The 12,510-nt window shown below is 39.3% G+C and overlaps 1 protein-coding gene across 4 annotated transcripts in view; it reads right to left on the bottom strand.

Moving 5' to 3' along the window:
* The window catches only part of RPRD1B (regulation of nuclear pre-mRNA domain containing 1B), a 99,682-nt gene that overhangs the window by 84,574 nt on the left and 2,598 nt on the right, over window positions 1–12,510 (bottom strand). For all 4 annotated transcript variants that reach the window (XM_004062125.4, XM_055373500.2, XM_055373498.2 and 1 more), the window contains exons 2-3: window positions 8,059–8,188; window positions 124–257 (exon numbers count right to left, since the gene is read on the bottom strand). In XM_004062125.4, the coding sequence (XP_004062173.1) occupies window positions 124–257; window positions 8,059–8,188 (264 nt within the window). The remainder of the gene's footprint in view (window positions 1–123; window positions 258–8,058; window positions 8,189–12,510) is intronic.

Below are 12,510 nucleotides of genomic sequence, written 5' to 3'. Positions count from 1 at the left end.
ATCTCTCTCTCTGAAGAATCATAAAATCGCTGGTGGTTCACAGCAAACCCCACTGCAGCTTTTCATATTTGATTCGAAAGTAGGCAAAGACCAAGAGCTGTAAACATGTGGTGATGTTTCTACCTTTGGGGGGAGGGCTCTTGGAGTCCTCCATAGACAGCTTCAGCTGCTGTATGAACTCGCCGCCATACACACTTCGTTCTTGCCAGATGTTCAGCAATCTTTCTAAAGGTTTTTTACAGCCTTCATCTGCCTCTCTGCCCAGAAAAGATGAAAAGATATATATAAGCTTAAGATTTTTTGTTTTTAATTAGGACAGACCTACTTAAAAAAAAAAGAAATCAACAACTGACTAAATGATTTACACATTTAAAAGCAAATAAGGTACATATTGTAATACCTGGATACCCAAAACTTGACCACAAACTACATTCTTTGCAGTGGGAGGGATCATGCCATAATTGAAATCAAATAGGACCAAAAGTCAATGGCCAATTTTTACAGACAGAAAATTATCAAAACTCCATCTTATCAGTTGTGACAGCTTGCTTTTTAAGAAGACGTTAATTAAAATGTACTGCCAGACATTCTGCTGGAAATTAAAAGTGGATCAGAACTCTTAAAGATAGAAAAATGATTTTAAAAAACCAGATGTTTAAAACAGGAAATAAATTCACTGCAACTCATCAATTCTAACACACCAACACCTCTACATGTATAAACACAATCACATACATGTATATGTCAAGAATCATTCCAGTTCTAACCACTGCATAATTATTTTAATTCTGGGCTAAGTCCATAGTCCAGGTTCATAGAAAGGTATATGATAATCTTAGAACACACTTAATAATGCAGTCCTTCATAATTTATATCAAAGGATATGAATTAGAAGTTAGAAAATGTTTTCCCCTGACATGTTAACTCCTGAAACAGGATATAAAGGACTGTAACTAGCACTCACTGAGAACCAATTGCCTACAATAAAATCTCAGACAGCAAGCAGAAGATTGGGTTAGACTTTCTGAAAGCAAAGTGAATTCAGTCACCACGCACTGTTACCATGAAATCTTCTGTTTTGTGAGGGGGTTTAAATGGCAACGATCTTATACTGAATGACTTTAAACAAGAAGGGATACCTCGACATCTTAGTATCTAAGTTAAATGGCTTTTAGTAGGAACTTCAAGGAGAAACCATGCCAATTCAACTGAGATGGCAACTCTATTCACACCCGACCGTGACAACGCTTTCATAAACTCAAGGAGAACTTAGGTTTCAGCCTAGCCCAGTCAGAATGTCTCACTTATGAATTATTAGTGGTAAATTTCACTGACTAAAGGACTCAATCAGAGTACATAAAAATTAATTCTTTTTTTGTTAAACTTTTTAAAGTCAGAAGTGAGGGTTCGGGAAAAAAAGGAAAAACATTTCTACTGCTAATTTTATAAAGCTTAAAAATATGACCCAATTACTTGGTATTTGTGATAAAACACTTTTACTCCACCTTCAAAATATATCCAGAAATGAGTTATTTCTCATCTTTTCCTCTGCTATCAATCTGGCCCAAGGCACTATCATCTCTCGCCTGCATTACTACATTAGCCTCATTACTGGTCTCCTCGCTTCCACCCTTGTCCTCCTACAACCTATTCTCGAGTTTTCAAAATACAATTTTAGCTGCTGTACTAAGGCAGACCACGTCACTCCTTTGTTCAAAATTGCCAACATTTCTTCCCAGTATCCCTCAGAATAAAAGTCCTTATAAAGACTCCAAGGCCTTTCCCAACCCATCCTGGGTTGGGAACCCATTTCCCTGGCCTCATCTCCTACCCACTCTTCCCCACCCCCATCCTCCAACCTCCTGCCTCAACAACAGCTACCCTAGCACTGCCTCAGAGCCTTAGCACTTCAAAAGTTTGCTTTGCCTGGAACCACATTCCCCATGTGGCCACACAGCTCAATCCTCTCCTCCTTCAGGGGTATGTTTAGTTACACCACCTTCAGTGTGTCATTCCCTAATCTCCACGTTGAAAATAACACTCCCTGCCCCTACTCAATTTTTCTCCATACAACTTTTCTGGTATGCTGTATATTCAATAGTTTACTTTTTGTTTACACGCTTTCCATTTGAATGTAATTTCCACAGGGGTGCAGATTTGTCATTTTCTCCCATTGCTATATGCCCTTGAACAAGCACAATAAATATCTGTCAAATTGTAATCTTTTCCAAAAAAATGTATATGGGTTTCGGTAAGTTATACAGTTACTTAACTTTCAACAATCATCTTACTGTATCAAGGTCATGTCAGAAATCAACTAAGCACTCCTCAGCTCGACCAATGAAGGTTTACAGAATACAAAGAATAAGAAGGCCTGGGTCCTGACCTCTAGGGCTTGACTCAGCAATCCCTCAGACCTGTTTTTAGTCTCCTTTCCCTACCCTACCTGGAACTTTGCGTTCCAGCAACACCCACCCGTATGTATTTGCTACTCAGAATTTGTTCTCTCATGTGCATGTGCCTTTGTTCATGCTATCTCTTCTCCTTCAAATGGAACAGCCAAAATTGAACAAGGCAAAGGGAAAGGAGTAATTCAGGTAGCTGAAGTATATGGGGGAATGTGCGGAAACTGCAGAAGAATCTGGAAGGAGGGTGGAATTCAATTACAGCGAGCCCTGAATGCCATATTAAAGCATGTGGCCTGCAGGCAATGGGAGGTCCCTGATGTGAGCATATGTATAGCTTAGAAAAATAAAGTCATTGTAATTAATAAAACCAAATTGCAACTAATCAGAACTTAGTTAATGAACTAGCTGGTACTTTTAGCATAAAATCTGTTTGCTGCAGATTCTCTGTTCACTTAAAAGAAAGAGAAACCAGTTTCATGAGAATAAATTCTTATCAAGGATTTAGTTTAAAAGTAGGTGGGTATCACAACACACACCCATCACCCACCATTCCTGGAGATACTTGGGACTCCATTCAGGCTAAGCCTGGTTTTGCGTAGTTTCAGGCACAGTGGAAAATGATGCTCAAACCTGTTATAACCACAAAACATTTTCAAAAGGCTTTTACTACTAAAGGCCAAAAGGGGGGTTCTAGTTTAATTAGTGAATATAACTAACCAGGACAGATATTTCCTTGAACATTGTGGTAAATCAAAGTTTTGCTAGATAAGTTTCAAAGTTATTCATAAAATATTCAAGAAATCTTTCTACTGATTAGGTTTTGAAGGAAGTAGCTCCAGTGAAATGGAAGTCACTTTGGCATCTGGAATTAGATACAACCAAAGTAATAAAGCCGTTTTATAACAGAAAGAGAAATATTTTCAGGTTGTACTAACTCCAATCTAAACTGAGAAATCTTTAAGTGGAAAAAAAGGCTGAACAATCTTTGCCAACAATCTATGAATAAAGTGGAAGATGGCAAATAATTACATACACAACTTAATATTACATTGAACACTTCGTATTTTAATTCTGATTAATTACAAATTCAATCACTTTATTTTTCAATACAGATAGCAAAACTGACCTTTAAGAGTGAAAAATGTGTATGATACACACAAACAGAATTGCTGCTTGACGTGTCAGCTGGACACCTGAGTCCCTGCAAAGCCAGCCTTGGGGGCCTTTTCTTCCTCTACAGTTCTATGGCACTTTTTCAGTACAACCACAGTAATTTGTACAACTCTGTCTTATCTCATGCACAGCAGGCCTACGGTAGGCCTACTAAGGGCAGGAATTCTAAGTATTCCCTACACTTCCAACAGTACCTCATGTAAAGCTGGTTCAGAAAAGAGTTAACATAGAAGGCCAGACTGCTACCCTTAGGGAAGTGGTCTGGGAACTTGGGATTTCAGAGTGTCCCTACCATTTCCTAACTGGTAAGGGTGGTTTACTGGGCCTAAATTGTTTGTGCAAGCAATACGGTTCTTAATGAACACCTGAGCCTGGCGCGGTGGCTGATGCCTGTAATCCCAGCACTTTGAGAGGCCAAGGCGGGCAGATCACAAGGTCAGGAGATCAAGACCATCCTGGCTAACATGGTGAAACTCCGTCTCTACTAAAAAATACAAAAAATTAGCCGGGCATCATGGCGGGCGCCTGTAGTCCCAGCTACTTGGGAGGCTGAGGGAGGAGAATGGCGTGAACCCAAGAGGCGGAGCTTGCAGTGAGCCAAAACCAAGCCATTGCACTCCAGCCTGGGCGACAGAGCGAGACTCCGTCTCAAAAAAAAAAAAAAAAAAAAAAAAAAAAGAACACCTGATTTATTTCTGGGAGCTTAGAATTTTGGCAGAGGGTGTCCACATGACCAATCCAATAAAAACTCTGGGCACGGAGTCTTTAATGAGCTTTCCTGGTAGGTTACACATCATACACATCATACACATCACAACTCAGTGCTAGAGGAATTAAGCGTGTTTGTGTAATCGCACTGAGAGAGGACTCGGAAGCTTATACCTAGAGTGCTCCAGTCTGCTGCGGGCACTACACGCACATCACCCTCTGCTGCTGCTGCTTTGGATCCTTCAGCTGTAATGAATCACTGCCATGACTATGACTACATGATGAGCCCTGTGAGTCATTCTAGGGAATCACCAAACCTGGGAGTGGTCTTGGGGCCCACAACAATAAATAAATATCATGTGGGTAACTCTCAAATTTATGTCTCCAGAAATCAAGTCTCTACTGAGCTTCAGACTACTTTATCCACCTGCCTATTTGGCATCACTCCTTGGAATATTCACTAGCCATCTCACACTCGGCCTGGCCAAAACAAAACTCGTGATTTCCTCCACCAAATCTTTTCCCCAATCTTCACTTCAGTAAAGGGCACCATCAGTCATTCCTTACATCAAAAACCTAGAACTCGTCTTTGATTTCTCTTTTCACTTTCTACCAGCTCCCACTCAACGCCTATAAATCTTATCAGTTTTACACTGGAGAGGTGGGGATCCTCCCATGAAGGAAGCACTCAATAAATGGAAGCTATTAGTATCTTCCCATTGCTTCTGAGTCCTAGGCAATGTCACCTCTAGCCTGCACCACAGCAATATCCTCCAAACTCATGCCCCCGCCCCTCCCTTGGCCTTTACAATCCATCCCTCTACACTAAGCCATTTTTAAAGTGGGATGTTTTAAAAATGTATGTTGGAATATATCATTCCCCTGGTTAAAACTCTTCAATGACATCCCATGAGAAAAAAATCCTAACTCCCAAGTCTTACAGGGTGTATGTGACTGGTGCATGTCCACCTCTCAGACCTCATCTGGATATCACTTTTCCCTTTGTGCACTACATTCTAACCACACCAGCCTTCATTCTGTTTCTCTTAGCAGACCAAGATGATCTCTGCCTTAAGTTTTTCTTAATAGCTGCTCCCGCTTCGCACGATTACCTCAAATGTCATTTCCTTAGAGGCCTTCCTGAACCACACTACCTGTGAGATCCTACTCTAGAACATCACTCCATTTTACTATGTCCATATTGTCCTGCTCTGAAAGTATCTTGCTCATTTAATTGTCTTTGCCTGCCTTGTTCACTGCTGCTCCCCCAGTGTCTGGATCCATACTTGGCACATAGAAGGCACTCCAATACATGTTGAATGAAAAATGACATGGACAGCTGTCTCCTCACTGGGAAGAAAACAAGGCACTTGTATGAAAAGCAAGTTTGCAGTCTGGTTAATTAAACTGCTATTCAAATCAAATCTATCCTATGAACTTGGCAGCTTTCTCTGACTTGAGAGTTTTTTTACTGTTTGTTTGTTTTGGGTGTGGAGGTGTCTTTTATCATAAAAATATCCCTCATCAATTTAGTCAACAGTAATGGGTCAACTATCTTTGTTCATCAACTGACCACAGAAAAAGCACACAGAAAGTATATGTTAATTAGGCTACTCCTACTGTGGACGAGCTGCATCACGGTTGAAGCAGAACTGTTGGACTTTCTGTCCCAATAATGGGGTATAAGAAAGGAGATTGGAAACATGGGTATCCTGAATGTAATACCCAAGCAGAATCTTAAAAGAACTAGAAGAATGCAAACAGAAAGGAATTCGGGCTATTTTGTTGAGAAGGACCAGGTTTATCTTCCTCACACTGCCACTGAATCTGCCAAGACATCTAAAACCTGGCTAGTTTTTAAGGTGTTCCCAAGTAAAAAGGAATTTTTAACCCTGGTATCGCCCACCCCCTTTTCCACCCCTTTCTATTTACTTTTTGGTTTCAGGACAGCTAAAGATTACAGATCGTTTGTCTGTTTGTAATTTAGAGACAGGGTCATGCTCTGTTGCTAAACCTGGAGTGCAGTGGTATGATTATAGCTCACTACAGTTTTGAACTCCTGGGCTCAAGCAATCCCCCTGCCTCAGCCTCCCAAGTAGCTAGAACTACAGGTGCACACCACCATGCCTGGCTAATTTTTTAAAAATTTTTTGTAGACACAGGGTCTCACTATGCTGCCCAGGCTGAAATTTTTTAATAACACTGTTATGTTTACTATCCCTACAAGAAATCATTCCAGCCAACTCCCTAGACCAAATCTCTTCCATAATGAGTTAACATTAATTAACTCATTTAACAAATATTTACTGAACGCCTACTCTGTGTCAGGGCAGACCATAATGTTGCCCAGCTCCTGGGACACCACTTACATGGAGGCTATATAAATGGTATTCCTTCAAGCTACATAACTCAGCAGCTCTGTGCCAGACACTTTACTAGGTGCCTGGAATATAGGAAAAAACAAATGATCCAATGAATGAGCAAATGTGGAACAGGCATTGTACTACATACTTTTAAACATATTGTCTGTCTTTATCCTCACAACTCTTATGAGGGGGAGTGGTATCCTCCCCCCTTAGCCAGTTAGGAAATTTGGGCTCAAAAAGTTAAGTAACACATCCAAGGTCACTCACATAGTGTCTGAGGCAGAGCTACCATCAATTTCTAAGCAACTGTGAACTAAATCTCATCAAAGCAAGAAAATCTGTCTATTTCAGATAGCTCCTCTAGTAGTCTGTTCTAAGCTTACTCTGTTATGAAGATTCAGTATTTTTTTCAAGTTAATAACACATTTTGCTACTTGTGTCCATGTTGATCAAAAGGTGAGCCAGTTATGTAGCTTATCAACAAAAACCATCTTTTTCATCTCTAGAAAGCTAGGTGTCATTTCTTTCTCTTGGATTTCTAATTTTATTCCTTCAAACTTTTCAAATCCTGCAATGAAAGCAGGACTTCATTTCTCACTTAAGGCCTTTCACTATATTTTAGACCTAATAACAATTTATGTTTAACCTACTAGTCTCCCATTCATGTTTCCCAATTCCTTTTGCAAATATCTGTTTATATATTTACTTATAAACATAATAGTCTAATGAACAATAGTTTTTCTTTGCTTTTCCTGGGCACCTAATTTAAGCCCACAGAAAGCTTTTTTTACATGAAGTAAAGTAATTTATAAAACTTTTAATCCAATGTATGCTTTCTATGGTATTAGTTGTATGTGTGCCACTCCTCTCTGCCACAAAACACAATAGCATCAGGCTTAATACAATATAGCCAGAGCAAACACCTACTTTCCACACTAATAATTACTATTATTGCAGTTACAGTAATGCCTACTATTTTTAGTAAACTAGACATCTAGAAATCCAGAAGGAAATAAAAAGGAAGGCATTTGGCAATTAATTTCTTGCTATTATGTTACTAAAAGGTTCCCTTACTAGTTAGCTTTGTTTTTTGATCATAAGCTGATGAGACAACTCAACTAAACCAAGGAAAATACCATAACCAAGAAATAAATTCAAAAAATGAAAATGAATATATCTAGAAGAAAGATAATGCTAGGCTGAATCTCTCAAATGTATCAGAATGTTTACATGTCTCGATAGTTCTTGAGGGCTCAACAAAACATAAAACCACAATTCGGCCTCCACAACTCTCTGTAAAGTAGGAAGTTGTCAATTTACAAAGGCTATCACAGAAAAGGAAAGAACAAAAAGGTGGAAAAGGCAATGAATTTAAAAACAAATCCAAAAAACAGACAACATACCTGGCAACATGAGAAAAAGCATCCACAAGGACAGATTCAAATTCTCTAGTGAATTCAGGTCCTTTCCTTTTACTGTTTTGGATGACATCATTCGCTAAATACAGAAAAGTAAGCTTTCTATTTGATTTGGCTGAAAAAAAGAAAAGAAAAGAATTTAACTTACACCAAAGAAATTCTCAATTCACAATTCTTTTGCCCTGGGCTGCTCCTAAAAAAACATTAAGACAAGTATTATCTACCTGGGGGGTCAAGTAGATATGTTTAAAAAGACCACCTAAGGAATAGGTTTGGGAATACCATTTCGGAAAAAAAAAAGAAAAAGAAAAAGAATGGGCCATCTTCATTGCTGTGTTGTTTAAACCAGGGTAATTAATTGATAGTAAAAATTAAGATAATCCAAAGAGAATTCCTAAAGGATAAGCAGTCAATGTTAATGTTGAAACTAAGGCTTTTATTTATTCTACTGCAAAAACGAGCAACTTCTAACTCACTTTTAATTATCAAATATTCCAGAATGAAAGACTGAGTTGGCCGGACGCAGTGGCTCATGCCTGTAATCTCAGCACTCTGGGAGGACGAGGTGGGTGGATCATTTGAGGTCAGGAGTTTGAGACCAGCCTGGCCAACATGGTGAAACCCTACCTCTACTAAAGATACAAAAATTAGCCGGGTGTGATGGTGGGCACCTGTAGTCCCAGCTACTCAGGAGGCTGAGGCAGGAGAATCGCTTGAACCCAGGAGGTGGAGGTTGCAGTGAGCCGAGATTGCACTACTGTACTCCAGCTTGGGCAATAGAGCAAGACTCTGTCTCAAAAAAAAAAAAAAAGACTGAGTTAGGTTTCAATTTTAAAATGGTTTCACCGAGCGTGGTGGCTCATGCCTGTCATCCCAGCACTTTTGGAGGCTGAGATGGATGGATCACCTGAGGTCGGGAGTTTGAAACCAGCCTGACCAACGTGGAGAAACCCCGTCTCTACTAAAAATACAAAATTTGCCTGGCGTGGTGGTGCATGCCTGTAATCCCAGTTACTCAGGAGGCTGAGGCGGGAGAATCGCTTGAATCCGGGAGGTAGAGGTTGTGGTGAGCCTAGATCATGCCGTTGCACTCCAGCCTGGGCAACAAGAGCAAAACTCCATCTCAAAAAAAAAAAAAAAAAAAGGTTTCTTGTAATTTTGCTCCTAAACTGAGAATTTCTCTGATACTCCAATAACCATAATCAATAATATAGAAGAATCTCTAAGTGCACCAATAGATATTAGCTCAAATACAAGTATACATTAACACTACATTCTTATTGAAAATTTACACACGTGTGAAATCTAGATATGCAAAATTAGGGCTTTCACAAAAACCATAATTCTCTCTTATTTATATGAAATGTGGTTATTCCCTATTACTCTATATGGTATCATATATTAAACCATAAAAACCTCGTGCAATATGTCTGAGTTACAGTTGCTTTGGGGAACATTACTGAATTCCCTGGCTTCTATGCACATAATTTCTCAACTATAAAGTTACACCCCTACGATTTTTGGTTCCAATTTTCTTTTAAAAGAAATAAATAAGAACATAATTAGATGTTTCAAAACACAAAGTTTTCTCCAGTGCTAAAGTACCTGAAAAACACAAGCTCTTTATCAACCTTAACACACCTGAGTAACTCTATTTCTCTCTGAAACCAGTTGTTTCTTTTGAAATGTACAAAGCATTGATATGTCTGACATAGCAGGCATAAGATCTGACATTTTAAAATGTAGCTATGGGAGGCTGGGCACAGTGGCTCACGCCTGTAATCCCAGCACTCCGGGAGGCCGAGGCAGGTGGATCATCCGAGGTCACGAGATCGAGGCCATCCTGGCTAACATGGTGAAACCTTGTCTCTACTAAAAATACAAAAAATTAGCCAGGCATGGTGGCGGGCGCCTGTAGTCACAGCTACTCAGGAGGCTGAGGCAGGACAATGGGGTGAGCCCAGGAGGCGGAGCTTGCAGTAAGCCGAGATCACGCCACTGCACTCCAGTCTGGGCGACAGAGCAAGACTCTGTCTCAAAAAAAAAAAAAATCAGCCGGGCGTGGTGCCAGGCACCTGTAAACCCAGCTAACTTGGGAGGCTGAGGCAGGCGAATCACTTGAACCTGGGAGGCGGAGGTTGCAGTGAGCCGAGATCGCGCCACTGCACTCCCACCTGGGTGACAGAGTAAGAGACTCCGTCTCAAAAAAAAAAAAAAAAAAAAAAATGTAGCTACAGGAGAGTAACCCAAGTTAAAAACATGATTTTAATAGCACATTACAGTTTAAACTGATGAAACTGATGTCTTAAATGCTCATAAAATTAAATATGGATACCCTGAATTGTCTTAACCTTCTGGTAATAACCTAGTTTAGATGGCCAACTGATAAGAATACTAGGAACCTGGAGCTTTCTTCAACTTTCTAATTATTATTCAAAAGCAGAACAAAAGTGTCAGTAGTTACAATATCTACTGTTGCTACAAAGGTATGATTATGGCAAAACGTGCTTTTTTGTTAAAGCAAACCTTGCTCTGCAAAGTTGATGTAAGTGAAACTACTACACCTATAATCCCATGCAAGTTAGCAGATTCAAAAGCAAAACAGAACTTCAACAAAGCAAATTTCATTAAGTGAAGCTTTAAAATTCCATACACTTTATGTTGAAAAAAAAAAAAACCTAGAATCCATATTGTAAAATGTCAGTGTGGACATTCAAGACCTGATATACTTTTCAGTAGACAAACAAGGTATCTAAGGGGCTTGAGACCCAAGGTTTTCACTGTTTACAAAGCCAATTAATTTTCATCACCCCAGAACTTAACAATGGGGATTTATTTAGGATAAACTGTATCCCTCCATATTCAACATCCTCAACAGTCAACATAAGCACCATGTGTGTCAAGGTGATATGACAAAACCCTAGAGCTCTTGAGCACACACAGTCACAATACACACAACATGCACACCCTCCAACCCAATCCTGGGGGACAACTCACTTGTTCAGATGTCCTTCCTATATGACAGAAATAGGTCCTTTCACTCACTACCCACGTCCATTCCAAACTGGTCAAACTAGTTGTTGAGTAAAATTTAAACAAGTGGTTAATCAAAACTTTTCACTTGTTTGGCTGGTTTTGGCATCTACAGAAAGTCTTAAAGTAATTCTGGGATAAAAGCCCATTACCTACATTCAGGCCAAGATACAAAACACCATTAAAAATACTCATTTAGGAGCACTTTACACCAAAACTATTCCATAAAGAAGGGGAGATGTTCTACTTAGAACAGAGCTCAAATGGGATAAATTAAAAATTATTCCTAGAAAATGGAAAGATAACACATCAGGAATAGAAGTATTTAAGCAAGAAAAAAAGTTAATTTTTATAAATCTCATATATTTTGAAGGCAACTCAGAGACAGTCTGTGAGCATCTCAGCTACGGAAAATGACTTCACCCTAGGTAGAACCTACAGGGCTAATCAATCTGAACATTAGGGCACAGAATCCTTTTCCTTTAGTGTGGGGGCATTTTCAGTTCATGAAATAAGCCTGGATATTCGGAAGCTAGGTATTGATGCTTGGAAGAGCATCTTTTTTTAACTCTGCACTGTCCAGTAAGTTAGCCACTAGCCACGTGTGGCTATTGGAACACCTGAATTGCAGCTGGTAAAAACTGGAAACTAAATTTTCAATTCTATCTACTTAAAACTTTAGTTCCTTAGTCACACATTTTAAGTGCTCCATAGCCACATATATCAAGCGGCTACCTGTTGGATGGCACAGATAGAAAACATTGCTATTATCACAGAAAATTGTATTAGATAGCGCTGTTTATATCCTTTATGCTGTTATCATAGAAAGTTGTATTGGATAGCGCTGTTTAGATCCTTTACTCAACCACGAAAATTCTATCAGAGAGCATGATTTAATTCCTATTTTTAAACTATATAACAGGCACCATGCGATATCCTGTGGTGTTGCAAATAAACAAGAAGGTCTAGTTCCTCTCTCAAAACATAATCTAATGACAAAGATGTAACCAGTTCAAATGAACAGCTAGTAGGAACAAATTAAATGCTAAACTGGTATGATGGGGTGGGAGGCACTCATTAATTCTAATAAATGAAAGCATCACAGTTTGATTGCAGTCAGGTGACCACCTTCACTTATTAAATGCATTGAGGCACTGAGTACATGAAAAAGAACACATTTTGGCATCAGGCAGCCTTGGGCTCATGTCCTAGCTGTATGTCTGTGGACAAGGCACTTAATCCCTCTATACTTTTATCATCTCATCTATAGAATGAGGATAATAATGCTGGCCTACTTGCAACATAAGGCTTTACCACGTAAGATTAGGGATAACGGAGCTTCATACACAAATGTACTCTCTAATTTGCTTTTTTTCAGTAACTCAACTAGGGTGAGGCAAGGAA

This window comes from Gorilla gorilla, chromosome 21 (genome assembly GCF_029281585.2).
Source record: "Gorilla gorilla gorilla isolate KB3781 chromosome 21, NHGRI_mGorGor1-v2.1_pri, whole genome shotgun sequence".
In the NCBI taxonomy this organism is placed as follows: Eukaryota; Metazoa; Chordata; class Mammalia; order Primates; family Hominidae; genus Gorilla; species Gorilla gorilla.
This window is presented reverse-complemented; position numbering and strand designations above follow the sequence as displayed.